The 27338-nt window shown below is 40.4% G+C and overlaps 1 protein-coding gene across 2 annotated transcripts in view; it reads left to right on the forward strand.

The window, feature by feature from the left end:
- The window catches only part of asah2 (N-acylsphingosine amidohydrolase 2), a 92987-nt gene extending 66906 nt beyond the window's left edge, over positions 1 to 26081 (forward strand). For both annotated transcript variants that reach the window (XM_087999054.1, XM_043712370.2), the window contains 5 exons: positions 1787 to 1882; positions 7041 to 7193; positions 9007 to 9066; positions 10749 to 10837; positions 25354 to 26081. In XM_087999054.1, the coding sequence (XP_087855180.1) occupies positions 1787 to 1882; positions 7041 to 7193; positions 9007 to 9066; positions 10749 to 10837; positions 25354 to 25537 (582 nt within the window). In that variant the 3' untranslated portion in view covers positions 25538 to 26081. The remainder of the gene's footprint in view (positions 1 to 1786; positions 1883 to 7040; positions 7194 to 9006; positions 9067 to 10748; positions 10838 to 25353) is intronic.
- Positions 26082 to 27338: the final 1257 nt, after the last annotated feature.

The raw sequence follows: 27338 nt of genomic DNA on the forward strand, positions 1-27338 counted from the left end.
TTATTAATCCCAGGCTCTTGATTTTCAGAGTTGTCACTACTGGGAAATGGGTTTATGGTTTCTGATAGGTTTGATTCCAAGAGGAAACTTCCTACAGCATAGAATGCTTTTAGGTTTCAGTTTCCACATTTTCTTCCCCACAAATCACTCTCAATTCAGCTAGCAGCTCATGTAATTTTATGATTTGGAGGAACCGGTGTTGGACTGGGGTGTACAAAGTTAAAAATCTCATAACACCAGGTTATAGTCCAACAGGTTTATTTGGAAGCGCTAGCTTTTGGAGCGCTGCTCCTTCATCAAGAGGTTGTCACAACCACCTGATGAAGGAGCAGCGCTCTGAAAGTTAGTGCTTCCAAATAAACCTGTTGGACTATAACTTGGTGTAGTGAGATTTTTAACACTGTAATTTTAGAATTTGCAGAGACCCTTTACAATCCAAAATGTTATTTCTGCTCAAGTCATTTATGAGTTTTTATCAGTCAACTTGAACGGGCTGGAGATTCATCAGAAATTTGCTTCTACAACGTTAGTCATTATATTCCTTTACTTCGGTGTGCCCTCAGCATTACTGTTCAACATGAAGCTGACATATGGAGCGCTTTGCTTTAGCACAGTTCTCCATCTAGTGGCTCAGTCAGAAATTGTGTAATTTTACACCTATACTGTACATGGAAGGTTCAATTTGAACTTTCAGGCCTAGCCCTCCAAGCCAAGAGAGGTTTCAGACTAGTGTCTATATTTGACCTCGCTTCACTCTTTCCTCTGTGCCATCAAACTTAGGCAGCGATTTCTTGAAAATTACTCTTCTACAGTCAGAGACTTTGGACATTGCCTAATGTGTCCCTTATTTAAAATCAGTATTCATTACCTTCAAATCTACACATGCTGTTTCTCCAGCTCATGCCCTTGTTTGATGTGAATTTCTGAAGTCGGGATGAGGATTGAGACATTTCATTGCCAATGAATTGAATGCATGACACAATCTGAAGATTGGTGCAATTTGTTTTGTCCAAAGTCAAAGTAGATTTTTGTTCCTCCTGCAGAATGGTGCGTAGGGGAGAAGTTCACCTGTGATACTCCAAATGTCTGAGCGCAAATGAGTGATTTAGCATCTAAGTAATTTAGCTACTGAGTATTTTCGATTCCAGCCTTGGGTGACTGTCTGTGTGGAGTTTGCACATACTCCATGCCTATGTGGGTTTCCTCCAGGTGCTCCCGTTTACTCCCACAGTCCAAAGATGTGCAGGTTAAGTGAGTTGGCCATGCTAAGTTACCCACAGTGTTCAGGGATGTGTAGGTTAGTTGCATTATTCAGGGGTAAATGTAGAGTAATAGTTTAAGGTCTCAATGTTACTCTTCAGAGGATTGGTGTGGATGTGTTGGTCTGAATGACCTGTTTCCACACTGTAGGCATTCTATGATTCTAGGGGCACATGTGCTTCCAGGTATGCAGCCCACATCATTTGGTCAGGGCAGAAAACGCCAACCAAGGCTAGCACCTGAAGCAGGGTATCAGTCCTTCACAAATGCCAGTAGGGATCCTATTGAAAATTCAGTTGCCCTGACAATAACTGATGCTGTTTCAATAAGTTCATTGGACCTTACCAGCAGCGGGCTACTATGGCAATTTCTTCAATAAACACCACCCAAATTTCAATACTGGACCTATATTAGGTCCATCTGTTCCACCAACAGTATTAATTCCTTAGCATTGAGTTTAGTAACTCATTGTTGCAGTTTATTTCTGCACTTCAGATAAATTAATTAATATTCATTTGTTTAACAGGTTCAACGCTATGAGGCTGCATCAACCATATATGGACCTCACACACTCTCAGCCTACATCCAACAGTTTAAAGGTTTGGCTAAGGCCATAGCAGAGGTCAGTCTGCATGTTTATTGTTTTTCATTTTCAGAGCTGATTATCTGAAACCCTGCTGATGAATGGTCCAAGCAAACATAGATTAACCTCTTTCATTAATTTTATTTTCAATTTTATAAATAAATTACCATATAGATATGACCCAAGTCAATTAAGTTAATGTATGTGATTAGACACTAGCTTGTCGAAAGTTGCTTTTGTTTTAAATCTAGTAATTTTATTTCATGCTTTTACTGTGCCCAGAGTTAAAGGTTAAGACAGTTCCATGTATTTGGGAAACTTGGGTTTACCCCTACAAAAATGTAATGATACAATCTGTATCTTGGATATGTGAGATGCGTAATTATAGTCCTGTCATGATACAGTGTGTTAGACTTGGTGTAATATCTTAAAAACTAGAAAACGAGATGCCTCAGTGGACTTTTCTCGCCATTTCCAGTATAGGCAGTCCCCAGGTTATGAAAGGGTTCCAATTCTGAGTAGGTTTGTAAGTTGTAAGTAGAATTGTACAAAAGTGGGCGGCACGGTGGCACAGTGGTTAGCACTGCTGCCTCACAGCGCCTGAGACCCGGGTTCAATTCCCGCCTCAGGCGACTGACTGTGTGGAGTTTGCACGTTCTCCCCGTGTCTGCGTGGGTTTCCTCCGGGTGCTCCGGTTTCCTCCCACAGTCCAAAAGATGTGCAGGGTTAGGTGAATTGGCCATGCTAAATTGTCCCTAGTGTTAGGTAAGGGGTAAATGTAGGGGTATGGGTGGGTTTCGCTTCGGCGGGTCGGTGTGGACTTGTTGGGCCGAAGGGCCTGTTTCCACACTGTAATGTAATGTAATCTAATCTAATCTAAAGTGGGAGAACAATACAGTACAATATAAAATAGCTGTACATACGAACAAATGCTCAGATATTGGATCTTTAGAATTAATGTTAATATGGAATCTCATTCATAAGTATAAAGTAATCATAAGTCGAACATTTGTAAATCGGTGACCGTCTGTACATGGAATATTCCGGATGAACTGGGAGATACGCGACTAGGGCACAAATTTGTAAAAAATGCCATCTTTTCCCATTAGAAATCATGCCAAATTATGAAATGATCCAACCTCGCAGTTACTGATGGATATTCAAGCCAGACATTGTATTTAACAGTTTCAAGCTTCACCTACTTTCAAAAGTCGAACAGTTATATAATTTAAATTTTTTTAGGATTTTATTTCATAACATGTTTTCAGAATCCGATTATACTAAAACTCATCAGGGTGCTGAATCACAAAACGTGGCTTTTGTAAACTGTTCTAAATTGGGTACTTTTGAGACTTCAGCCAAATGCCCAGGCTACTGTTAAACAATCTTTGTTACTGGACTCTATGTGATGGTAATTCTACAGTGCAGCAAGTTCTGTGTTGTACAGATTCCAATCTCTTAGAATATTAGCACATGACTACCGAGGTCACAGCTTATCTCAGCCTCATCTACACATTCATTAAACTTTATCTCTACATCTTCCCCACCACCTTGTCAGTTTCCAACATTATGAACTAAATGTGTTTTCTTGACATTATGAGCTGAAACATTGAACTGAAACTTTTCCATCATTGACTGAATGTCCATCTCTAACATCTCCTTCAAACGCCATTCTTCATCAGTTCAAGTGCAGTGGAGACTTCAAAAATTTTCCTTGTATGAAATGGGCTGGTAGACCTGAATTTGTACTTCAAGCAGCTTGAACCAAATCAATGGGAACACTAACATCATCCTGTATCCTATCCTATCATACTGAGAGGATAGTCGGCCTACAGTCTACTGTATCAAGCTAAATGTGGATGGAGCGCACAGAGAGGGTACAACTTCTGCTTGACTGAACAGCAATTAGTTTTGTCTCTTTCATGCTATCTTCTGTTGAAGAGAAGATCTGACAATGAAAGACTGTTCAAGGGGGAAGTTGAACCATTGAAGAAGAGCTGAGCAGCATCATTGGTCAACTACAGCAGAAGGGTGATGACATCTTAAGGTCCTTCTACCACATTCTCAGGTGTAGAGTGAAGAAAGGAGTGAACCTTCGGGAAGACTGCAAAGTATCAATTCACTTCTTTGAACGATTCCTGGAGGAACTACGAAGAATGAACAAAAATCTCTTCAAAGGTTATTGCTGACACTGGATGATTCTCAGTCAGGACTGTCAAAATGGCATCTCAGGTTACTGCAAGGTATCCGGGATTAAAAGGTGAGAGGGAAGGAATCTCAGTTTTGACTGCCATCACGTCTGACAGTGTCTGTGGACGAAGATGGAGAATCTTCCAGACACTCATTCAGAAACAGAATAGTATTATCATGCTTCAGTGTTGTTGGAGAATTTTCTATCAGTACCAAATTTTCAGTCCTTTGTATTCTTGGATAATCACATGAGGCATACTGCCAAATGAAAGATCATTGTGACCACCTTGTAAATCTGGAAGTATTGACACTTTTATTGCATCATCAATAGATTCACACCATGTTCTTTCCAATAACACTGTTGGTCACCTAAACTAGCATCCACATTGGAGTAATTAAAGAATTTTACTCAGTCTAATGTGGAAAAGTATCAGAGAGTTCTTAGTGTACTGCATCGAGATTTGAAGAGTCTTGAAAGGTGGAACTGGCTGTGCTAGTTGCATGGTATTTTTTAATTCAATCATTGACTGTGGCCGTCATTGGGTGGCCACCATTTATTTTCCAACTGCAATGGCTCTTGAGAAGATGGTGGTGAGCACCCTTCTTGAACTGCTGCCCTCTATCTCCTGACACTCACAGGTAGACCCACAAAGCTATTTGGAAGGGAATTCCAGATTTTGACCCAGTGAATACAAAGGAATAGCTATATATTTCCAAGTCAGGACGGTGAGTGCTTTGAGGCGAATTGAAAGTGGTGGTGTTCCCATATATCTGCTGCTCTTGTCCTTCGTGGTCATAGGTTTGGGAAGGTGCTCTCTATGAATCTTTGGTGAATTTCTGCAGTGCATCTTGTAGATAGTACATGCTGTTGCTACTCTGTGTTGTGGTAGGAGTGGATGTTTGTTGATGTGAAGCCTGAAGAAGGGCTCATGTCCGAAACGTCGATTTTCCTGCTCCTTGGATGCTACCTGACCTGCGCTTTTCCAGCAACACATTTTTAGCTCTGATCTCCAGCATCTGCAGTCCTCACTTTCTCCTAGAAGATTTTAACCTACTGCGAATCCCCTTGCAAGGATGCCTTCCTTGAAGAAGCTCTCTTCCTCCCTCTACAAGGATTTCAGTGAGTCCCTCTCTCACTGCACCCCCCAGGTCATCTCCTCTGCCCAGAAGCTCTTCAGCCACGTTCTCAAACAGACTCGCTACCACAGCCACATCTCCTTCCTCAGCACCTGCCTACGGAACCGACTGACCCTGCACGGACTCCGGACTACGTTCAGACCAACAAAATTTGGACCCAACCAGGACAACCAGTACCTACAACAAATCCGAAGCCTCCAGCAACAGACCTCCCTCCGGATCCTCCGCTCCACGCTTGCAGCCATGTGCTGCTACCTACATTCCCTACAATTAGCCCTACCCCAGCTCAGGACAACACTCTCACAGACTTGCAAAGGAACTCTACTGTTCTTCTTCCATGTTCCTGAAGGGCTCATGCCCGAAACGTCGATTCTCCTGCTCCTTGGATGCTGCCTGACTTGCTGCGCTTTTCCTAGCAACACATTTTCAGCCCTTATTTTTGAAATAGCAAAGCTATTGAAAGTGTTCGAGCCTGCTAGGATAAATTGTGTGCCTCCTGCTGGACAATCTTCATGCTTGCAATGCTTCCTTCCATTAAAATGCCAACAGTTCAAATGGTGGTTCCTACCTTTATTTTGAACATTTTTGGTAGGCTTCTGTAGGAAGAGGCAGACATCTTTGGGCCTAGCCAATGAATGGAGTCAAGCTGAGGTTCAGGCTTGTGTTGAACCATCTCCTGGGGATTGTATTTTATGGTTGATCCTGCCTCATCCATTGCATCACTTGCTGTATCTTGTCAAGCCTGTTCAGATTAGACTAGATCAGCAGTATGGTGTCAAGAATCTGAATGAGTTCATTGCTGAATACTGTGTTCATAAAAATAGTCACCTTATATAAATCCTCAATGGAGTGCATTGAGTCAAATGGGATCCTTGTTTATACTTGGTGCATTCAATAATAAAATTCTTGGAAGTAAACATCAAAGGCCACTGGGGCTGACTGAAACTTTCTCCTGAGGTTTCACCAACACCTTCCTGGTTAAGGATCTCTTCAGCGGGCTGGAACTGTTGCTGTTTCTGCTTCAAAACAGATCTGTGGGGACTCTGTACCACAACTCCAATCCATGTGCCCTTATCATTCCTTCAACAGCATTGAAGGGACTTGGAAAGGAAAGGACTACTGATCTGCTGCAAGCATGCTTCCACTTTGGAGTATGCCTCATCTTACCTCACCTTCAACTACTTCATCCTACTTTGTGTAAGCCGTCAAGTCTCGATGCTTGGGAAGTCTTTTGAGAATTTTTGCTTTTTCAATCAGTCGTGCCCCATGCTCACGCAAACATTGCCTCACAAATCTTCAGATCCTTCTAAGAAAAGCACCATCTATATCTTACCGGTGTGTTCACTGCAGCCACCATGTAGTAACATGTTCTAAAATGGATTCTTCAGGTTTTCTTTTCAGCTCAGGCCAGGCTTCTAAGTTAACACTGTTTATTAAACAATTGTGCATGATGGCAAGGCTGCAGACTAGCATGCACTGCACAGTATGGGTTCCAGCCTCCCTCAGTACTAATACATGGCTGCTGAGGTTACAGCTACGCAACAGCTTACGTCAGAGGTCCATCTACATATCCTTTAAATTCTACAACAGCTCATTCAGACTGAACTTGTAGACCATTCCGACCTCTTGTTTACCAGATGAAATATCTTGTTTTCGGCAATGTTGCTTGAGCATTAGGAAGTAAACTTATTTTTAGTTGCTTTATCCTGATCCAGTTCTAACGCCATAAATGACACTTTGTTCAAACTTTGTGACTACAGTACTTTATCTAATTTCCTCAGTTAATTTCAGAATCATTTCCTTCCTTTCTAGTTGGGTCTATAACCAGCAAAAGGCTTATTATAAACTGTAATTGTTTCCCATGCTCTAGGATTCTGTCAATCAGTTGCCCAAAGGTCCAGAGCCACCCAATTTTTCTGACAAGCAGCTGATCTCATTGCTGTTCCCGAATCCAGTTGATAAAACGCCGGCTAATACATCTTTTGGTGATGTACTAATAGATGTGCAAGGATCATACAGACTGGTAAGTAATGCATGTTTATCCATATTTCCATAATTAACATGTTTACAAAATTTGGGAATTGGAAGGAATTGTGAACTACTGCTGCAGATTTCAGCTGTTTAATCAGCACATGGTTTTCCCTTTGGGAATAACTTCCCAGAGGCCGGTATCGCTTCACCAAGTCATCCTTTATTTACATGTTCACACTGATCCAGCTTCCTCAGAGCTGGCTCCTAGAGTGAGCAGAACCTCTGACACTCCTGTTTATATCTGTCAGCTATGATTCCCTGAATGGACCAGGTTAACAGCCCCAACCAGGGAACTCCTATTCTATGATCTGACCTCTCTACAATCACTCTGTCTCTCTCCCTATATGTCCGGGGATGTAGGCCTGTTCTTTTTCTTGTACCTTCCCCTGGGGTGCTTTTGCACTGGATCCGGTTCCTCTAACTCAGCCTAAGACATGGGCAATGTGCACCAGACTATAGCCTGCTTCTTGCACCCAGAGCCTCTTGGAAGAAATGAATGCTCTTCAGGTGTTAGAGGCATTGAGGCTGTGACATCCACTGTGTCCATCTCGAACTCTGAGGCTTCTTCACGAGACAGATGGAAACAACCCATGGTTCCTGACAGCCTGTCCGGATGTTCTGAGGGGCCGGGTATGTTTTGTGAGTTTGCAACTTTCGTGTGGTCTACGTGCTTAATGAGGTCTGCCTCACTGACCCAAACTGTGTAGGTCATGGGGCTTGGCCTCATGTTAGCCTCTTACCCATGCAGGATCATCCCCGTGGTTTTGGCACTTTGTCCCCTGAAATAAACTGTCTCTCTTTCTGGAATTTTGTGTCTGGCATTTGTGTTCCTGATGCCAATTTAGCCTTCCCCCCCCCCCCCCCCCACACCTCCTGCCCCATAACAAACTCACTGAATTCAGTTTGACTTGGTTTCAGGAAAAAGTATAAAATGGTGAATTTCTCCTTGTATCACAGTGCCTCGTTGAAACAAAATTATCCCTATCGATCCTCCTGTGTTCTCATTCTGAACCTACTGAAAGCTTACACACTCAGCTTTCTGCTGTTAAAAACCTGACTGCCCAAGAATGATTTTATCTCGTTGTGTTTGCAACCCAAGCAAACGGCTTTTATGAGAGATAATCTTTGCTGATCACCTGGGACCAAGGGCATTGAAGCATAAGTGGTAATGAGGTTTTTTATTGGTTACTGAGGCAAATCTCTTGTTTAAGAGTAAGGTGAGATTTTGAGAGGTAACCGTAGATTGAATAAAATAGTACAAGCTAAGAGCTAAACAGGTCTTTATGATAGTCAAGAGTGTGGTGTTGGAAAAGCACAGCAGGTCAGGCAGCATCCAAGGAGCAAGAGAATTGACGTTTTGTGCATAAGCCCTTCATCAGGAATAAGGTCTTTATGATATGTATTTTTATATGCTTGGTGAGCTGTGGGAAATGTGATTACTTTGCACTTCAAAATATGTCTAAACTGTTTGGTTTGAGAAGTTGTGATATTTTATGATTTGGAGGTGCCAGTGTTGAACTGGGCTTACAATGTTAAAAATCACACAATACCAGGTTATAGTTCAACAGGTTTATTTAGAAGCATGAGCTTTCGGAGCACTGTTCCTTCATCAGGTGGTTGTGATGGGGCACCTGATGAAGGAGCAGCGCTCTGAAAGCAAGAGCTTCCAAATAAACCTGTTGGACTTTCACCCAGTGTTGTGTGATTTTTAACTTTGTGATATTTTATGCTTAGCTTTGACGGAATGAAGGCACAACCAGGATCAATGCTATTTATGTCTATTCACATGTTTGTATTTGCTGTAGGGCGATATTGCGGAAGTGACGTTTGTGAGTGGGAATCCTCGGAACTCGGTGGCTTCTATGGTATGTGATTCTGTGGTATGAGGGGCGTGCTAAAACATTTGCACTTACTTGAAATGAGCAGATCGCCTTCAGAAGACTCACTTTCATCCTGTACCATAGGTCATTTCAAATAGTGGGTGTGAGTTCCAGTACAATATCACAAAAGGTATTCACGATAAAGATGACAAATACTGAACACTTTCAAACAAAGGCTGTGCTCACTCATAAGAATGGGCATAACCTCACTAGTGAAAGGGAAGTGAGTCTGTTTATGATTTTCATGTTTTAAGTCCCTCTCCTTGCTTGATTGACCTGTGTGCTGAGTCACTTCGACCAGAAGCAAAAACTGGCTGAGAATTCTTAAATCCTGTGTGACAGCAGCTTTTACATTTTACAGCTCCCCATCCACACCTCACATTCCAACCCAGTAGATCCCTCGTTATGGAGAGATTTTCTTATGAGGACAGGTTGAGCAGTTTGGGGTCAAGGTGAGGCCTTATGGAAACATACAGGTTTTATCGAGAGCTTGACAGTTTGGATGCTGAGATTTTTTTTGTCCACTTTGTGGGACAATCTAGGAACAGAGGGCAAAATCTCAGACTGATGCATCACTCATTTACGATGGATGTAGGAAATGTTTCTCTCGGAGGATAGTCTATTTGAGGAAGTTTTTACTGCAGAGGGCTGTTGAGGCTGGGTCAATAAGCATATTCAGGGCTGAAAGACAGATTTTTAATCATTCAGGGATTCAAAGGTTTTGGGGGGGAAAAGTAGCAAGGTGAAGTTTAGGATTATCAGATCAACCATGACCCCATTCAATGACAGAGCACACTTGACGGGCCAAATGACCTATATCTGCTCCTACACATGGTTTTATTGACCTTTTTGGCACACAGTTACTGACAAACACATGGAGAACATCAGAGTAGGCCATTCAGCCCTTTGAACATGGATCATGGCTGGTTTGCATCATTAATCCATCCACCTGTATTAGTTTCAGAAGCTTGCCAACAATCTCACTGAATAACCCTCTCACTTAATGACAATGAATCAATTTCAATCAAGACATTTATTGTTCATGCAATTCAACAGCAATTTTCGAGAGAGAGTTCTAGTTTGCCAATCCCTTTTGTACAATGTCATCCTGATGTTAGCATGAATGGTTTAGTTACAAGTTGTAGAGCATGTCTTCTTATTCGGGTCTCTCAACAATAGAGGAAAGAACTGTCATATCAAATCCTTCAATTATATTCAACGCCTCGGATAGATCTCTTCACTTTCTGTACTGCGGACAGTCTTGGTATTTGTTCATTGATGAGATTGGAATGTCTGCAAATGAGATCACATGGAAATCAGCACAAAGACAAATAGTATCACCTTTGTAAAAGGAACATTATGGCTGGTATCACCGTTGGGGGGAGCCTTTTTGGTCTAACTCGCTGTAACCATGGTAACCTGGGACCTAGATACCAAGTGACTGTATAGTGGTACAGCTGTGATCTGTTGCATTAGACTTTGTAGACTGGAGGAATGTTGCCGATAGGAAAAAGATCCCTAAGGATAATTAGAAAAGGGAACACAAATAATTAAAATTCTGTTGTCATTTAACTTAACTACTAAACTGTTTGTTATCACATTCATTTATTAATTGAAATCTCGGCCTGACTATTTTTCACACTTGCACAATACTGTGTCTGTTTTAGGCTGGTGGAACGTTTCTGACAGTAGAAAAATATGAGAATGACACTGGCAATTGGATTGTCATGTACAATGATGCTTCCTGGGATACCAGGTAACTCTTCTTTCTCGATTAAATCAGGAGCAGGTATAGTCCTTCGCTATTAACGTTTCCTCTTTAATCAATGTACACCAATTCAAATTAATGCTTCAAATAATTAAGTAGGACTTGAAATGCTTTCTTCATCCCCTTGGGAAGAATCCTAATCACTGGTTCTTTATCCTGAGAGAATTCCTATCAATGATTCATCATCCCAAGATGATTTCCAATTCACTGTTCCTCATCCTGGGAAGAATCCCAATTACTGTCCCTCATCCAAGAGTGAGGAACTGGAATCCATTGGCTCTTCAACTGCACAAGGAACTGTTTGGAATAGCTCAAATTGCCTAAACAATCGTTTACATTTTAAATATCTTGGTTATTTTGAAACTGCTGTATTTGTTGATTGGAAGAATTTTGAACATGCAGTGTATAGGGATGAACACGCTGCCTCCATATGTGAATAGTTTACCTATTTGCCTAAATTTCTTTGTGTCTTTTCTCCTCTTCATCTTGTTCTGCTTTTTTTAGGCCATCCATAATGCTCAGCTCTTTGATCAACCTTTCGGTTGATATCTCTGACGCTTACATTACTCTCCATGCGCTTCTGTGAAGGACCTTGGGATGACTTGCTTTGGGAAAAGCACCATGAAAATGTCCATTGTTTATTAAGTGGCTACGTGTCTCCCAAAATCCTGAAGAAAGATGCTATTGTCACATGGTACTTTGGGTCAGGTGGACTGGCATTTTAAAAAAGTTTACAACATGTGATGAACACTTTGAATCTGATTTTTATTTTAAATACAGACCAACTATTCACCTCACTTAGGGCTATTGCAAGGTATTAGCTGTTGATGTATTAAAGCTTGCAATGAGTTTGCATATCAGCAAAACAAAATTCAAGCCACAACCTCCATAAATGACATCAGCCTGCAGATTATTGTCAGTCAGTTGGATGATAAGGATCAATAAATGTAGAAATGCACCTTCCTAAATATTGACTCTTCCATTGCCACCCTGTTCCACTTTCCTCTGTGTACTTCCTCCTTTCTGTAATGTAGAAGGTCAAAACAGTATTCATTACATGTTCACACATAATCACTGCCCTGTACCTCATTATCCATTTGGAGGATGTGATTTAAGTAACGAGAGTCACAGAATCTTAGAATCCCTACAGTGTGGAAGCAGGCCATTTGGCCCATTAAGTCCACACTGACCCTCCGAAGATCTTCCCACCCAGACCCATCCCCATCTCACACTTTTTCCCACCTGTAACCCTGCATCTCCCATGGCTAATCCCTTTAGTCTGCACATCCTTGGACAATATGGGCAATTTAGCATGGCTAATCCACCTAACCTGCACATCTTTGGACTGTGGGAGGAAACCAGAGCACCTGGAGGAAACACAAACAGACACGGGGAGAATGTGCAAATTCTACACAGACAGTTGCCCTAGGCTGGAATTAAACTGGGGTCCCTGGCGCTGTGAGGCAACAGTGACAACCACTGTGCCACATGTTCTTGTTAATTCTTATAATGAATAGATTGGACTTTTTAGTCTGATCTAATCCACTCAGGATTTCATGTGCTTCATTACGAGAACATTTGTGGATAACTTATCTTTCCCCGAGTGAGGGAGTGGAAGTGCCAACTGCCTCAGAGAGAGAAGTTCAGCACCTGGCCAGAAGTCAATATCTGAAGTTACTGAGCTTTGAAATTCCAAGGACAATTCCAAGCTGCTTGTCATTGGTAGTACGCTGAATAGTTAATTACCAAAATTGTTTTGTTGGTGTTTTTGTTAGTGTCAATCAAGCTGCTGAAGTGAGCAATGATTAATTCCACGAGGTTAATTCTGGTGTCATTAGGGAAAAAAAGCTTTCTCATTAAAAGTGAGTCTGCATTTTAAAACAATTGAGTATGTAATGTTGTTATGGGAGGTGATTAATTTACAATGATCCCACAGGAGACAGGTATGTCTTTGTGAGGCTGAAGATAGGACAGGCTGATCGTGTCAGATTCTAATGTTGAGTTTGTATGTTTGAATAGCTGCCTTACTGTAGGTCTCTGTATATAAGTTTATAGGCTGCAGGACTGAATGGCAATAAGTAGGAAAGTGACAATGCAGGATGCTTTTGGAAAATCTCTACTTAGATACTTGATCCCTCACTCACATCTGAACTGCTTTTTATATTAGCGCAAGACTGTATGAGCGGTTTCTTCTAAGAACTCCTTCATGTTACATTTTGTGATAACTTAACACAAAGGTTTTCATATGAGCATAAACCTAAAAATTAAATTGTTCTGTTGGCCGCTAATTTCTAAAATAGAAACTATTGCAAGGTGTCTTTAAAAAGCAACTATTTTGCTTTCTTGTCAGGCACTAAACAAAAAAAACCTACAACTTCTGCTATTTGTAGCTTTGCTTATAAGATTATAAATATATTTTACTTTAATTGTAATTAATCTGTGATCCATTGTGCTTTGAATGTAAGAATAATTTGGGGTACGAGAACAGGATACTGCACCTTTTGGCTGACTCATAAAACAATGCAAACAAACAGTTCAGATGCAAGGATTAACCATCTGTCATTGAACCTACCTGTATCAACACTGAGCTTAATGCCTTCCTTGTACATGCTCACATCAGTATATTTTCTCAACTCCTTTCTGAATTCCCACCCATTAACAAGTCAAATCTATGCAACAAATTTCTGCAGGCTACTTTTAAAAAAAAAATGCAGAAGACACCTAAAAGGTAAATCAAAAAAACCGTCTTAAGAAAGGGGTGTGAGAATGTGGATTGTACTGCCCTTGGCAATGCAGAAGCAATTACATATAAAATAATGATAAAGTATGGTGACACTCTCTATGACTGATACAAAAATGTAGCTGTTGCTTCAGCATCTCAAATATCTGTGCACTGAGCACCCTTATACGCCCATTAGATGAAAGAAATAGAGATCATGCCAGTTGTCCCATTAATAGTTGTAGCTATTACTCAGCACCTGTGAACAACCAGTGATTGATTCATTGAACCATCTTTGTCCCTCAAAACTCTGCCAGTATGAAAGCCTTACAGGCATTGCACAGGATCAATTCAGGGAATGGTTGCATAATATGTGTTTATTGATTAAATGTATCCTTTCCTGTTGAGCATATCATGGAATTGTTGGGGGTACGGATTCCTTAATGAATACGAGCTATGTGGTGTTCTATGTCTAGGGACGTCCATCAATTGAGGAACTGTCGGTACCTCCCTTTCTGCTGCTGGATCTGTGTGTAGAAAGGTACTTTATGATAGGCTGAAGTCACCATTTCGGTGAATGGTGTGTGAGAAAGTGACCAATTGCTAAGGTTTCTTTTAGTTGTTCAGGACAGTGTGGGTATGCTGGCTAGGCCAGCAATTATTGCCCATCCCTAATTGCCCTTGAGATGAATGTGATGAACTGTTTTCTTGAACCACTACAGCCCTCAATGCTACAGTACATTGGCAGAAGAGAGAGTAAATGTTTGTTGATATGGTGCCATTCAATCCAAGATTTTGATTCAGTGACACTGAAGAAATGGTGATATATTCCAAATCAGGATGTTGAGTGGCTTGGAGGGGGAACATGAAGGTGCTGGTGTTCCCACGTATCTGCTGCCCTTGTCCTTCTAGGTGGAAGTGGTTATGGATTTGGAAGCTGCTGTCTAAGGATCTGCAGTGTATCTTGTAGATGGTATACACTGCTGCTACTGAATGTCAGTGGTGGAGGGAGTGGATGCTTGATGAAGTGCCAATCAAGTCCTGGATGGTATCAAGCTTCCTAAGTGTTGTTGGAGCTGCATTCATCCAAACAAGTGGGGTATATTCCATATCCCTCCTGACTGGGCCCTTGTTGATGGTGGGCAGGCTTTGGGGAATTGGGAGGTGAGTTACTAACGCAGGATTCCTATCCTCTGATCTGCTGTTGTAGCAATATGTCTACATAGGCAAAATAAAACAAAGATGCTGGAGATCTGAAACAAAAAGAGAAATCTCTGGGTAATCTCAGCATGTCTGGCAGATCTGGAGAGAAAGACGAGTTGACATTTTGAGTCCGGTGAGATTTCATCAGAACTTCAGTTTCCACAGATGTATCCAGACCTGAGTTTCACCAGCAATTTCTGTGTTTATATGACTAGTCCAGTTCTGTTTCTGGTCAGTGGTAACCACCAGGATGTTGATAGTAAGGTAATCAGTGATGGTTATTGGATGTCAAGGAGTGATATAGCCATCATTCTAACAGTCACAAGCCACCTATCCCCTTCAGACTTGATGATAACCTGGTGCATGGTATCACGTGATCCCAGGACCATTAGCTAGCGTCTCTCCAGCAGTTAGTTTTATAGGCCTTAAGTGCAAAGTGATTGAGCTTCTGGGCAGTCTTCCCCATGTTGGACATAGCTTTTTTGTATGTGATGTCCCCTGTAATGCTTACGTCCTATCCTCTCCTCTTAATCATTTTGGGTGCTCTTCTGTACATATTTTATCATTTTTCTTGTTTAGCTTGGAATGTCTCTTAGCATAGTGGAAAAATACCTTCTCCTATTAATACACTTTAATCTGACGATTGACAACATCAGAACTTCTGCACATATCAAGAATTTTCCTTAGAGTACACTTCTCCCTCAGCTGGCATGCGTCATGACAGAATCCTTTACGCCTATGACAAGCTTATCTTTAATGAGATTAGCTTACAGTTAACTGAAATCTCAGGATTCAGCTGGTGTATTAGTACCATCACATATTGATCCAAAGTCTCCTTCTTCCCATGGGCTCAAACATATATGATTCATAAAAATGCAATATGTGATTCAAAGTAAGCCTTCAAACTTCTAAAAAATCTCTCTTGTCTGGGTCATCTGCTGCTCACTGAGATCTAGGGTCCAACATGAGGTTTATGCCACTATTTCCTCAGCACTGATAACAGGGTTATTACAATAATTGCTCAATTCTGCAGATATTTCCTTGCTTTATCATCATGAGTGAAAGAACATCCAAATCTGTCTCACATCTTGTTTCACTTCCATGCAGCAGTACATAGAAAATTCCTAGCCATTTTCATTTGCCCACCACTTCAAAGTTTCAGACGGTGTTTTTAATTATTTTTTGTTTTTTTTTATGAGTAGCTGGCTCTCTGAAAATTCTCACAATCTCAACTGCACACTTCTGACAATGTGGTAACTTCTGACATTATGTTTCAAGTAATGTCTTTAAAGACTACCACAAACTAAAGTGAAGCACTTACAGCTGATGTAGACATCACATAACTATGGCAAGTCAGATGATACGTTATGTACAGTTGCATGACTTGATGAATTTTGGAGCATGCTTCAGGGGCTGCATGACCATGTTCACCTATCCAAACAGAATTGTCCAGACCTGCAAGAGACATATTTAAACAGATTGGCAGCTATCTAAAAAAAAGGCATGAAGAATTTTTTTTTGTGTAGCAAGTATTTATGTTCTGGTGTGTACTTCCTGAGAGTTTATTGGAGGCAGATTTAATCATGCCTTTCAAATGGAAGTTCGGTAAGTCCTTAAAGGATGGTGGAAATTGCTGGGTTACGGAGGAAGGCCTGTGGAGTGCATCTAATTGGTTAGTTCCTTCTGAGAGTCGGTGTAGATACAATGGCCCAAATTTCTTCCTCTGTGTTTGTTTGATTTCATGTAGAGAGATGTTGTTTGTGGATGTGGTAATAAGTCCTGATTGAGCAATAAAGATATTAACATGATTCAGCAGTTCAGTTCCAGTAGAGGCTGAAACTTTGGCTTATTTGGTCAATCTTAAACCATCGAATTATTTAATGTTTCTTCCAGTACCCAATGTCACTGAAAGTCTTGTGCTTTGCTAATGGGTACATCTGAATGCAGAGTTTACGTGACTGTCATTTTTTCATGATCTTTCCCATTTGCACAGCATGTGGAATCATGAAAGCTCAATCCTCAAGCAATTCATTTGAGTTTTTGAACTGAGATTTTTTTGCCCAGTGCAGCACAGAGAAAACTTCAATAATATTCAGCAGCAAAACCTAACTTCTGAGGTAGCGACTGAGCTTATTTAATAAATTGACCGTGCATATAATCTCCCAGGTAAGCTCTCAGTTCTGATCGTTATGACAGTGAAGGAAGGAGTAATTGTGATACAGAATAATTTCAACACAGAAGGCCTCTTAGTGAGAACAATTTATCAATTTTCATTGAATATTTAAGCTGCAGTTTAATAGATTGTTGATAGGTAAGGGAATCAATGTGAAAGGTAGATTGAAATGCAAAATTCAAAACACGAACAGATCAGCTATGATTTTACTGACAAAGCAAGGCTTGAGGGGCCAAATGGCCTGTTTCTGCATGTTTGTGTCTGATTCTCTAACCCATAGCCCTGCCAATCTCTCTCTCTACGTTCTTATCTATTTCCTTTTTGAGAGCCACAATGGAATCTACTTTCACCGCTCTTTAAGAGCAGTCTATTTCCAACCCCAGCCACTCACTGAGTAAACAATATTTTACCATGCCATCTTTGGTTCTTTTGTCACCTTCCTTGTGCTGTGTGGTCCAAAGGAAGAGCTTCTCTCTGCCTACCCCTTTCAGGTTGATTGTGATTTTGAAAACCTGTATCAAATCTACCCTCAGCCGCTTCCTCTCTGAGGGCAGAAAGCATGTCTCCTCCCATCTAACTGCATAAACACAGTCTCTCATCTTTGATCATTGTTGTGAATCTTTTCAGCACCTTTTCTTCAACCTGTGCATCCTTCCTAAAGTGGAAGGACTTGATACTGGGCGGCACAGTGGTTAGCACTGCTGCCTCACAGCGTCGGTTCAATTCCCGACTCAGTCGACTGACTGTGTGGAGTTTGCACATTCTTCCCGTGTCTGCGTGGGTTTCCTCCGGGTGCTCCGGTTTCCTCCCACAGTCCAAAAATGTGCAGGGTAGGTGAATTGGCCATGCTAAATTGCCCATAGGTGAAGGGGTAAATATAGGGGTATGGGTGGGTTGCGCTTCAGCGGGTCGGTGTGGACTTGTTGGGCCGAAGGGCCTGTTTCCACACTGTAAGTAATCTAATCTAATCTAATACAATCCTCCAGTTGAGGCAGAACAATCCTTTATAAAGGTTCAGAATAGCTTCACTTTAGTACTATGCTTTTATTCATAAAATGCAACAATTTTCATTGGTGTAGGTAAACCAAAATCAGACCTGAAAGCTTAAAGTAGCAAAATAACACGATGAGAGGACAAAGGAGATATTCCTGTTAAAAGAAACCAAAACCCATATCATTTATGGCTTTTCGTTTACAGATTCTTGGGAGAAATCAGGCAAGCTTGATAGTCAAGTGAAAACAATAGTATTTGGTTGGACATAATGCACCGTTTGCACACTGACTGCAGTACATGAACCAGAGCTGATGTCTTGGGTTGTGTCGCATTCAATGGAAGGATTGCTCGCATAAAACCCACAAGTGCGCACTGAAAAATAGACAATCTTGCTACCTTAGATTTCATCCCACAATGCCCTACATGCATTGTTAAGTGCTTATGGCTACTTTGATAACGTGATGTTTGAAGCCAAAACTACAAGGAAGAACAACATTGTAACGGCAGGGGCACACTAAGATTTACTAATTATACAGTATTCAAAAATAATACTATAGCAACACATTAAAGGTGATATGTTTTGATGATCCTCAATTCAATATCTTCCAGTTTCCTTATGTTTAACATAACATAAAATTGAAGTGGATACATCAGCCTACTAAGGCATTTATCACAACATCTTTTCATCAGAAAGTACTTTGTATTATCCCGACTGGATGTCTCCGAATACTACTTAGCATTGCACACAATTAGCTAACCTCAGTGTTTACATGTTATTTTCTAAGGCCAGGCATGCACAATTATTCCTACATGGAGCATTGAGCATGTTATCATTTTAATCAAGGCGAGTCTATATTTCTACCATTATATAAGTACATGGCTTGGGAAAATCTGAAAGCTTGCATGCAAAACGTTAACGACAGTCAATTAGTGAAAATATTGTGCATCTAGCAAACATCTTTCGGATGTGATGTTAAACCCCGAGCCCTACATGTGATTCCAGACTTACATAATGTGTTGACTCTCAAATGCCCTCTGAAATGACCTGGCAAGGCATTCAGTCATACCAATTGCTACAATGTTTCAAAGAAATGAAACCAGACAGATCGCTTGGCATCAACCCAGGCACTGGAAAAGTTAATGACAGAAACGTCCCTGTCGATCCTGTAAACTCCTCCTTACTAATATCTGGGCAATAATGCCAAAATTGGGAGAGCTGTCTCACAGACTAGTCAAGCAAGAGCCTGACAGAGGCATACTCACGGAATCATGTCCCAGACACCAGCATCAGTTGAATGCATTGAGTTCCCAACCACTATTTGAAGATTTGCAGTGAGCTTCCCAGATATTGTGACCAACATTTTCCTGAAAAATGTGTTGCTGGAAAAGCGCAGCAGGTCAGGCAGCATCCAAGGAGCAGGAGAATCGACGTTTCGGGCTTAAGCCCTTCTTCAGGAATTCTGAAGAAGGGCTTATCCCCGAAACGTCGATTCTCCTGCTCCTTGGATGCTGCCTGACCTGCTGCGCTTTTCCAGCAACACATTTTTCAGCTCTGATCGCCAGCATCTGCAGTCCTTACTTTCTCCTTTTTACCAACATTTTCCTCTCAATCAGCACCATTGAAGTCGAGTACCTGGACATTTATGAAGTTAGTCGATGTAAATTGGTAATTAGCTGTCAAGTTTGCTTCCGCTCAAAGAAAAAAAAGTTAACGGGCAGGACATCTCCAGTGACGGTGATGTTGCTGTCTGGGACATTGTAATGTATGATTCTGTGAGTATGACTATCTCAGGCTGTTGCTTGCCCAGTATGTGAGACAGCTCTCCCAATTTTGGCTGTAGCACCCAAGTATTAGTGTGGAGGACTTTGCAGGGTTGACAGGGCTGTTTCTGCCATTATCTTTTCTGGTACCTAGGTCGATGCCACGCGATCCATCTGGTTTCATTTCTTTGAGACTTTGTAGCGATTCATAGAACTGAATGGCTTGCTATGTCATATCAGAGGGCATCTGAGAGTCAACCACATTGCTGTGGGCCTGGAGTCACAAGGCCAGACTTGGTGAGGATGGCAGATTTCCTTCCCTGAAGGAGATTACCGAACCAGATGGGTTGTTTCAACAATTGACAATGGTTTTATGGTCATCAGTAGAATCTTCACTCCAGATATTGTTTTGTTCAATTCAAGTTCCACCATCTGCCATGGCTGGATTTGGACCCTGGCTTCCAGGACATTAGCTGAGCTTTTCAATTAATAGTCTCATGACAATACCGCTGGGCCATCACTTCCCAGTTGAGAACATTAAATATATTCCTTTATTCATCACAGATGTAACATGGATAACCAGCAAGTCAAATTCCAACATTGTGGAATTGTTTTTCTCTCTGAGTTTCAAGCTTTTAAAAATAATCTTATCAGCAAAGTTTCAAATTTAGCTTCTGTTGGCGGACTGCTGCTTGTCCCAATTTACGTTCAGAAATAATTTTTGGAACCGGGAATATTTGTTACTTCAAAAAGCTAGCTTCACAGTACTGACCCTGTTAGTAATGCGAGCAATAAGGAACTCGATACTCTCCAAAACACTCACCTGCCACATATTCGTTTTTCTCTGTTATAAAGTTCACATAGGGCATTCACTGTAAACTCTCACTGATCCCCCAACATGTTAAGAACATAGAACCATCATGATGCATGTTTGAAACCAAAACAAAATTGCTGGAGAAACTCAGCAGGCCTGGCAGCATTTGTGGAGAGAACACAAATTTGGTCTTTGTTTTAGATTACCAGCATCAGCAGTTCTTTGTTATGTTTTGATGTTGAATGTTTACTGGAATCCTGTTTTCCAGATTCATTTAAGTTTCTGCAGTGATGACAAATTCTGTGATGATGCACTTTATGGATAACATGTTAGAATGAAAATCATACAAGTGACAGGAAGGGTAGAGTCCTGGGCAATGTCAAAATGCCCTTCTTAACCAAATTGGTTTTATTCATTGCATAAGGTCAGACCTTTAATCTGATAACAAGGGAGCAAAGAACAACTAGGCAGCAACTAAAATATGCAAAGTGTTACATCTGAGAATTTAAAGGAAGTCTAAGAATAAATGGTTTATAAATAAATGGTTTATTGTTGAGAAATTGAAGGAAGGTAAGAGATGAACTATGTGTTAGATTTATACTGCTGTCTGAATGAACTAAAATATAATAACACTTTTGATGAAAATCTGACACCTTGTGGGGTCTGTAGATTTAAAACTAATTTCATCCCCAATTGGCCATGGGCCAGTTGAAATGCATTTGCAACATAGATCAAGATTTTGTAGTTTTATTGCCCTCTGTGGTTACTGTAGTAGTTTAGGAGAAAAGGTGTCTTCATCAATCAATTAGTCGATATTAATCAATCAAAGCCAAAATTAGAACTTTAAGTCTAGCTTTTCTTTGCTGTAGGCTGTATATTGCTGAACCAATATTATAATTTATACCAGAAATGTGTTAAAAAAATCCGACAATTAGAACTTGTCTCTGGTCTATTTGAATGGTCCCAGCTGGATTTATGCGAGCACTATTGAAAAGCATAGGCTAATGTTGAGAAACTTCAGTACAGATGCCCTCATGGAACCATGTCTGCTTAAGCTGGTTCAATGACCTCCAAAGATCAATCTCTGATTGGCTCTGGGGTCTAAGAGAGGGTTGTATCATGGAGATTATTAATAGAGTCTAACTGCTATTTGTTTAGAAACTGAGAGCTGGTTTAATCTAGTATTGATAATAATTGTTAGCAGTAAGAGTTTGCACAGACATCAGGAGATTATCATTGTTCGAACCATGCTCTGTGTGGAGATGGTGATTTGCAAAGCCAGAAACCGATTTGAGAATATATTTAAAATGCCAGCTGCAAACTAAGCCATGACTCTAAAACAGAAGTTCAAATGCACGAAACTTACTGAAAGAAATTGTGTGTGTTTGCAGTTTAGTCAAAAGCAGCCTTTCTAGTTGATCAGTTTAAATGATTACACAATTACACTGAAAGTAGACATGAACAGATTGGGTTTCCTTTATTCAATAGCCGGTTCAAAACCAACTGCAACTCGACAGGAGGAAGATACAAAAGGAAAATTACTAAGTTTGTTGGTTACAGCTGTCAACACTTCAGGATTGAGTTGGGATCTTCATGAATTTAACTTCCAGCACCCTATTATGAGCAAACCAAGCGATTCATTCTAGGAATGTTAAAAACGTTTTTCTTTCTTTTATTAGTTTTAAAGATATTGGAGTGAATGCTAAATTGTGTGACCCTGATGCAACCTTCAGAAATACAAACAACCACAGTTAGAAACAGTTGATTCATTTTCTGTTCAACGTATCAAAGACATTCATAGGAAAAGAGGAGGGTTTGGCTCAGTCAGGGAACAAAAAAAAAGATTTGATGGAAGGAGGTAGCTGACGTTTGAATACTTTGCACCTGTCTTTACTAAGGAAGATAATGTTGGGCAGGTTGTGGGGAAAGTGGAGTTAATTCAGATACTGGAAGAGGTTCAAATTTATAAAAAGGCTGTGTACCTAAAGTTGATAGAGCACTCAGACTGGCTAAGGTGAATACAATCATACCGAGAGAAGTGAGAATAGAAATTGCAGAAGTCTTGGCCATAATATTCCAATCTTAGACTCGGGGGTTATGCCACGGGCTTGGAGAATAAATATTTCATGCTTGTTCAAAATGTTATATGCTTACTAAAAGTGTTCTAAGCATGTTGTTTTGAAAGGGTGTAAAAATAATCCCAGTAACTACAGGCCAGTCAGTTTCAGATTAGCTGTAGTGAAGCTTTTACAAACAATAATTCATGACAAAATGTAAGGAAAGCTAACATGAATTGGTAAGCACAAATCCAGTTTGTCTAACTTGCTGGAATTCTTTGATGAGGTAACATGGACAATTAATTTGGATAAGGAGAAAGCGAGGACTGCAGATGCTGGAGATCAGAGTCGAAAAGTGTGGTGCTGGAAAAGCACAGCAGGTCAGGCAGCATCCGAGGAGCAGGAGAGTTGACAGTTCAGGCAAAGCTCACATTCCTGATGAAGGGTTTATGCCCAAAACGTTGATTCTTCTGCTCCTCAGATGCTGCCTGACCTGCTGTGCTTTTCCAGTGCCACAATTAATTAGGGTAATGTTGTTGATGTGGTGTATGGGGCCTTTGATACCGGACACAACAGACCCATGAGTAAAGTTGTAACACTCAGAATGAAAGGGATAGTAGTGACAGGGATATGAAATTGGCTGAGTGAAAATGATTATTGGATATTTATCAGACTGATGGATGGTTTGCGGTAAAGTATGCCATAGGTTGTTGGTGGGAACCTTGCCCTTCATTTATATTTATTGACTTTGTCAGTTCTTTGGTGTACAAGACAAAATTCCCAAACTTGTATTTATTACAAAGCTTGGAAGCATTTTGAACACTACTGAGGAGAACACAGTAGAGCATATAATTGATGTAGACAGCTTGATGGAATGGGCAGACAAATAATGGGAAGAAAGTGAGGAATGCAGATGCTGGAAATCAGAGTTGAAATGTGTGGTGCTGGAAAAGCACAGCAGGACAAGTGATAGATGAAATTTAATGCAGAGAAGTGTGAAGTGATTCATGTTGGTAAGAAGAATGTGGAAACTGATTTATTGAGAGTGCAGAAAAAAATCATGGATGTGGTTCCAGAATTGTGGAAACTGATTTATGTTGAATGATTGGTGAAGTTTGGACTGTTGTCCTCAAAAGGATGGTTGAGAGGGAGTTTGATAGAGATATTAGAAATCATGAAGGGCTGGACAGAATAGAAAGGGGAAATCTGTTTCCATTGGTGGAAGGGTTGAGAGGAAAGATCTACAGACTTAAGATATTTGGCAAAATTAATGGAATCAAAAGTAGAAACATTTTCATGCATCGAGCAGCTGGCAACTGGAATGTGCTACCTGAGAGGGTGGTGGAGGCAAGTTAAATCTAAAGAGAATTAAATTCTTAATTGAAGAGAAAATAAAGTGCAGGGCCACGGATAGAGATTTGGCGAGTGGCACAAGGTAAACTGTTCTTTTGGTCAACCAAGAAAGTCAAGTTGGATTGCATAGTCTCCTTCTGTGCTGGAGCAATTCTTGCAGTCACTCAATATAAGTAGGTGTCTCTTCATCATGAGGGCTTTTGCCCGAAACGTCGATTTCGCTGCTCCTTGGATGCTGCCTGAACTGCTGTGCTCTTCCAGCACCACTAATCCAGAATCTGGTTTCCAGCATCTGCAGTCATTGTTTTTAACCTCGTCTCTGGCAATTGTCTGTTGCAATGGAACTTTGCATAAACTTACCCAGCAACGGTATCTTCAAGATTCTCCTCAGTCAGTCAATGCATCATGTTGTTGGATCAGGCCAGACCCCCTCAAATATTTCAAGAAAGTAGCCCAGATCCTAACTTTGCTCATTGTTTTAAGCAGGTGTACAGCGGATATTCCAGGAGGGATGCAGCTGGTCAGATCACTTAGATTTAAACAAAACCAAATTTATTTACAAGATTACCGAATGAAACACAAACAAAAGTTAACAGAATACAGAATAATTTAACCTATCTGGAAACCCAACAGATTATCCCAACTTAATGATGCTGTTCCAAATACCTGCAACACTCCCCATAAAACACCCCTTGGCACAAAAGGGAAAATCAAACGCGGGTTCTTACAGGAGAGATGTCAGAGAGAGGGAAGGTCAGCATGGACCAACAGCTTTAAACTGCTTTCAGTGAATAGCCATGATTGGCAAAAACCAAACCAGACTTAAGGAAAACTGAGCTGGGAGAACTGGCCATTCCCCTTTCAATGTACAAGTGTTTTCTCAAAACTTGAAAGCCTTTTTCCCAGGCAGTAGCTGTTAGCGAGAATCAATTTGGCCCCAAAACCCAGCTAAGCCTAGATCTTTCAGAATCGCTGCTTTTACAACCTCTCTGGAAAACAAAGCCAAGGACAACATAACCTTGTTAAAGGAGCAGCTTCAGGCTGAAGGACATTCCAACCTTTGTTCAATTTTCCATGTGCCATGAATTTATGAATTATGGAGATAGGGTAGAAATAACTTGGGTGGTGATGCATTCTGGGTTCAGTGTCCATTGTATGCAGCAGCTGGTATTCAGCTTCATTGCAGTCAATGGAGTTAATTATCAGATGCTGCATAAAACTGGTGGCCAATCCACCAACACCATTTTGTATCACCAAGTTTCCTCCCCAATATGTTGTTTTCGAATCCACCTTGCAAACATTGATTAGCATGAGCTTCACAGCCTGACTTCGTGTTAATTTATTAATGTTAAGGTCGAGAGACTTTTTTGCAGGTGACTGTGGGATTTATTCTGTTTGCATTTAATAATGGAAGTTTATTTTTGTTTTTAGATTGTACTGGAACAAAGCACCTAAAGGTAATAGCAATGTCACAGTGGCCTGGCACATCCCTCACACCGCAGAGCTCGGAATATACAAAGTGCGCCATTTTGGTCACTTTAAGACACTACAGTTTCTGAAACCAGTCTTCACTCCTTATAAGGGCTCCTCATCCCCTTTTGAAGTGAGGAAGTGAAACTCATAAACCATTAAAAATTATGTTTACATTTTGCAATTTAAATTCTATTTGATTTTTACCATGGAGCAGTGAATTTAAAAGAAAATAAATCTGTGCATTATATTCATGATTTGGTTGAATGATTTGCTATTGATTGTTACCAGGCATGTTTCCAGGGCAGATATAAGATGGGAGATTCTCAAATTGCGCAAAAGCATTAATAAATTGCCTTAACATCTGGAAGATTGCTCAACTTGCCCACGCTGAGTGTGTAGTCAATGATTAGTCAGTAAAATAAAATGAAATAATAATATTGACAAAGCTGATTGTTTTTCCATAACAAATAACCTTGGTTTTGTTTGGAAATATTTTCTAATATTCTTGTGTTGAGGTGAAAAAGAGAACTGAGCAAATTTAAAATACTTGAAATTGTGCCCACTAAATCAAGTGATTACCTTGAATTCCCTTTGGTGATAACGCAAAAATTGGGTTAATCCCTAAGTTTCCTGGAGCAGGATTGTCAATTAATAAAACAAAATTTGATTCAATTAGTTGTATTTGATTTGGCTTTACTAGTTGATACCACGCAATCATTAAACATTTGCACATTACTTTGCTGTTTAATTACAGGAACAGTATTGACAAACAATTACAGCTTATTTTTCTAAACCTTGAATTATCATGCTAATATTCAGTAGTAATTTTCTTCCTTTCCTTATGATATCAAGCTGTTGTTATGATTAAGAATGTAGACACGAGCCCAAACGAAAACACTTTATCTCATTAGGTTTATAGTTTAAAAAACACTTGAAATGATTGACATTAAAAAGATAGGGCTTCTCAAGTGTTTAAATAGAATTATTAGATATACATCCATAAAGTACACATGGTCTTTCCAGACTGTCTGCTCACAACTGTACAATTCAACAGCTTTAAGTTGCAGAATGATTCATTACTTGGTTATCTTGACTATATTTCAATGAAAGGGTGAATTCAAGTTATTAAAGTGAGCAGGTAATATACAATGCCTCACTTCTTTGAGGTGGATTTTACTAATTGGGTCAAATTAGGTCAACACCTTGCCAATATTCTACTGTAGTGCCCTTTACGAGGCAGCCATCTTGGATGAATTGCGGTATGTTCTTACCAATCAGTAATTGTAATACTTAACTCAATTTAAATGTGCTAGTGGACATTATCTGCTGATACCATGATAGTTCCACTGCTTTCTAGTGAGTTTACTTTGAATTATCACCTTGGCATTGGTCAGATTCGCAACTGGACTTAACTGGTATTTGCTTTAATTTGAAAAAAACACAACTGTTGGAAAATAGACCACCATCTCCTGTGGAGCAAGCACATGTCATGACCTATTGTTAACAAAAAAGCTTTAATTGTCAAAAAGATATTGAAAGCCAGGTCAATATGTTCTTACTAAGAATTGTTCGGACTTGGCAGTAGGTGTAAAAATCTGAATGCAGGAAGTCTGTCACAAGGTTCAGCATTTAAGGAAAGAAAGGTTGTGAAAGAATAGCCCAGATCTTAGGTCTCAGGATACTTGGAGCCTGGATGTAACTTGAAAGATATGTGCGTCAGGACTTCTCAAAAAGCCAAAGCGTCTTTGTCCAGGGAGTGCAAACTTCCAATGGGCAATTATTTAGCCTCCGAACTGATTCTAAAAAGGCCCCAGCTCTGAATTATAATTGGAGACTTTGGAGGGTCCTGATTGATTTACCTGAATAGTTAGCCTGGAAAAGTTAAAGGAATTAAAAACTTGCTTGATCTCCCAGTTACCTAAATAAAGAAAAACTCACATTTA

The sequence above is a fragment of the Chiloscyllium plagiosum genome, unplaced genomic scaffold (assembly GCF_037043375.1).
Source record: "Chiloscyllium plagiosum isolate Xiang-an unplaced genomic scaffold, Cpla_swu_hap1 HiC_scaffold_22, whole genome shotgun sequence".
Lineage (NCBI taxonomy): Eukaryota > Metazoa > Chordata > Chondrichthyes > Orectolobiformes > Hemiscylliidae > Chiloscyllium > Chiloscyllium plagiosum.